The sequence below is a fragment of the Lolium rigidum genome, chromosome 7 (assembly GCF_022539505.1).
Source record: "Lolium rigidum isolate FL_2022 chromosome 7, APGP_CSIRO_Lrig_0.1, whole genome shotgun sequence".
NCBI classification, from domain to species: domain Eukaryota; kingdom Viridiplantae; phylum Streptophyta; class Magnoliopsida; order Poales; family Poaceae; genus Lolium; species Lolium rigidum.
This window is the reverse complement of record NC_061514.1, coordinates 288,499,435-288,501,378: the sequence shown is the minus strand read 5'-3', so window position 1 is coordinate 288,501,378 and position 1,944 is coordinate 288,499,435. Positions and strand designations below refer to the sequence as shown.

General features: G+C 48.1%; 1 protein-coding gene across 1 annotated transcript; it reads left to right on the top strand.

The window, feature by feature from the left end:
* Nucleotides 1-493: 493 nt before the first annotated feature.
* Nucleotides 494-1,427, top strand: LOC124672936. Its single transcript, XM_047209089.1, has 2 exons — nucleotides 494-685; nucleotides 1,110-1,427. Exons 1-2 carry the CDS (start codon nucleotides 494-496, stop codon nucleotides 1,425-1,427), a joined length of 510 nt encoding a protein of 169 aa, XP_047065045.1.
* Nucleotides 1,428-1,944: the final 517 nt, after the last annotated feature.

Below are 1,944 nucleotides of genomic sequence, written 5' to 3'. Positions count from 1 at the left end.
TTATTTGCAATTTTTATTACTTTTTAATTGTTTATGCTACTTTTTGCTAATTATTAATAGAACGGTGAAATTTTCGAGAAAATATCAAGATCCAAAGTTTTGGCGTTATTTCGACAAACCGTTCCGGATAATAACCGATTAAACCCCAAATCCATTAACGCAAACGGGTTAGAACCCGAAAGGGAAGAGCTTTCACCGTAAAACCCCACCTCGTGTTCTTCGCTAATCCCATTCCTCACTTCGCTAATCCCAACCACTCCGCGTCTCCGCTCCCAACGACAACGAGAGGGAGAAGCCGAGAAGCTTCGAGAAGCTAGGGTTTCCCGCCCCGATGGCCGTCGCCGGAGACGCCGCGAGTCCCTCGCCGCCGCCGCCTCCGCCTGCCTCGGCGCATACCGTCGCCGCGGTGCTGGCGCTCGTGCGCGCCGCGGCCCGGCCGCTCCTCTGCCTGGACTTGGCGACTGCGTGGGTTCTCTCCGCGCTCGCCGCCGCCATGTCCCTGGCTCACCTCGCCTGGGGCGACGCCTCCGCCCCCTTCGTTTTTCTCGTGGCGCTCACGGTCGCGGCTCTCAAGGTCTCCATCTGCATCGCCTTCCTCTTCCTCGTACCAGCCGTTCTGCTGTGCGGCATCGGCCTCGCCTACGTGATTGCGGTTGAATCTCGATCTGGTTCTCAGCCCAGGAAGGTATCGCCGTGCACATAGCTCGCTCTGATCTTTACAGCAGCAGATACGATAGTTGACTGAGCTCTAGATTGTTACATTCGGGTTAAGTTGTCATATATAGTTCAAGCTGTTCTCATAACTACCAGTACTAGTTCCCCATTCGAGCTTAATTATCACTTCATCCGCACCATTCCAGTTTCGAACCATTCCATAGCTCCATCTGATCATTACTTCGATTGAATACAGCAGCAGATACTAATATACTATACTAGTATGGTGGATGAGCTCTAGATTATTTCATTCGGATTAAGTTGTACTTCAAATTGTTCTAATGACTAGTAGTACTAGTTCCCCATTCGAGCTTAATTATCACTTCATCTGCACCATTCCATATATAATCATTGTCCATTCCCTGTGGCTTAACTGAAATTGCTGCCCTCCCCAGCGCGCCTTTGGACCAATCACGCGGGAGTCGATTCGGGAGTTCATTAAGTTTGTGTTTCCCCATGCCGTGGTCCTTGGATTGGTCGCAGATTTGGCCTTCACCCTGCTAAGTGTTGCTGGCGCTCTGGTAATGTGTATGTCGCCGTCTGTGGAGGGATCGACATCTCAGGGAGAAATGATTGGTTCTGTGATCATGGATGTGGGGATGCTTGGCTTCCATGCGATATCTTGCTTTGTTATCATTCCAGCTTTCGCACTGCATATCTTGAGGAAGGACCAGGCGGACAGGAAAGCAGGACTCAGCGTGGCAGTTTGTTGAGGTATATACCCGCCCCTCGCTTCCCCTGCATCTGTTGAGCCATATGGTCGCCTAGTTAATGAGCCATATCTTCTGTACACTACAAACGTCCTAATAATACTAAAACAGTGCCACTAGAGTTGTGTATTTGCAATGATTTTTCCTACATGCAGAACCTACTGCCAATTGGCTGGTTTTTTTTGGTAACACGGAGTACTGTTATATATAACCAATGATGGTTTTGCTATTCCCTCTTACTAATGTTGCATATCACCATTGATGACACACATTGGGATTAGTCTCAATCTTCAATTGTGTGAGTGGCCAACAGAGTGACAGACGCAATGCTACACTATGCCTTTCTTATGTAGTGATCATCGAAATGATTAATATCATGTATTAGAAGAAGTAATATTATCTGTTCATGTTCCATCGTAGACTATGTGTTACGTTCCTAACTCAGATCTGTTGAGATTTGTGGGATTTGGGAAGGAATTGGGGCTAGGAAAAGGCAGACGAGAGCATGGCCAGGGAAAGA

Excerpts from the sequence above, each read along its gene's own strand:
- LOC124672936 (XM_047209089.1), top strand. The coding sequence starts at position 494 with ATGTCCCTGGCTCACCTCGCCTGGGGCGACGCCTCCGCCCCCTTCGTT. Across the intron at positions 686-1,109 it reads CTGGTTCTCAGCCCAGGAAG|CGCGCCTTTGGACCAATCAC; the intron begins GTATCGCCGTGC and ends TGCCCTCCCCAG.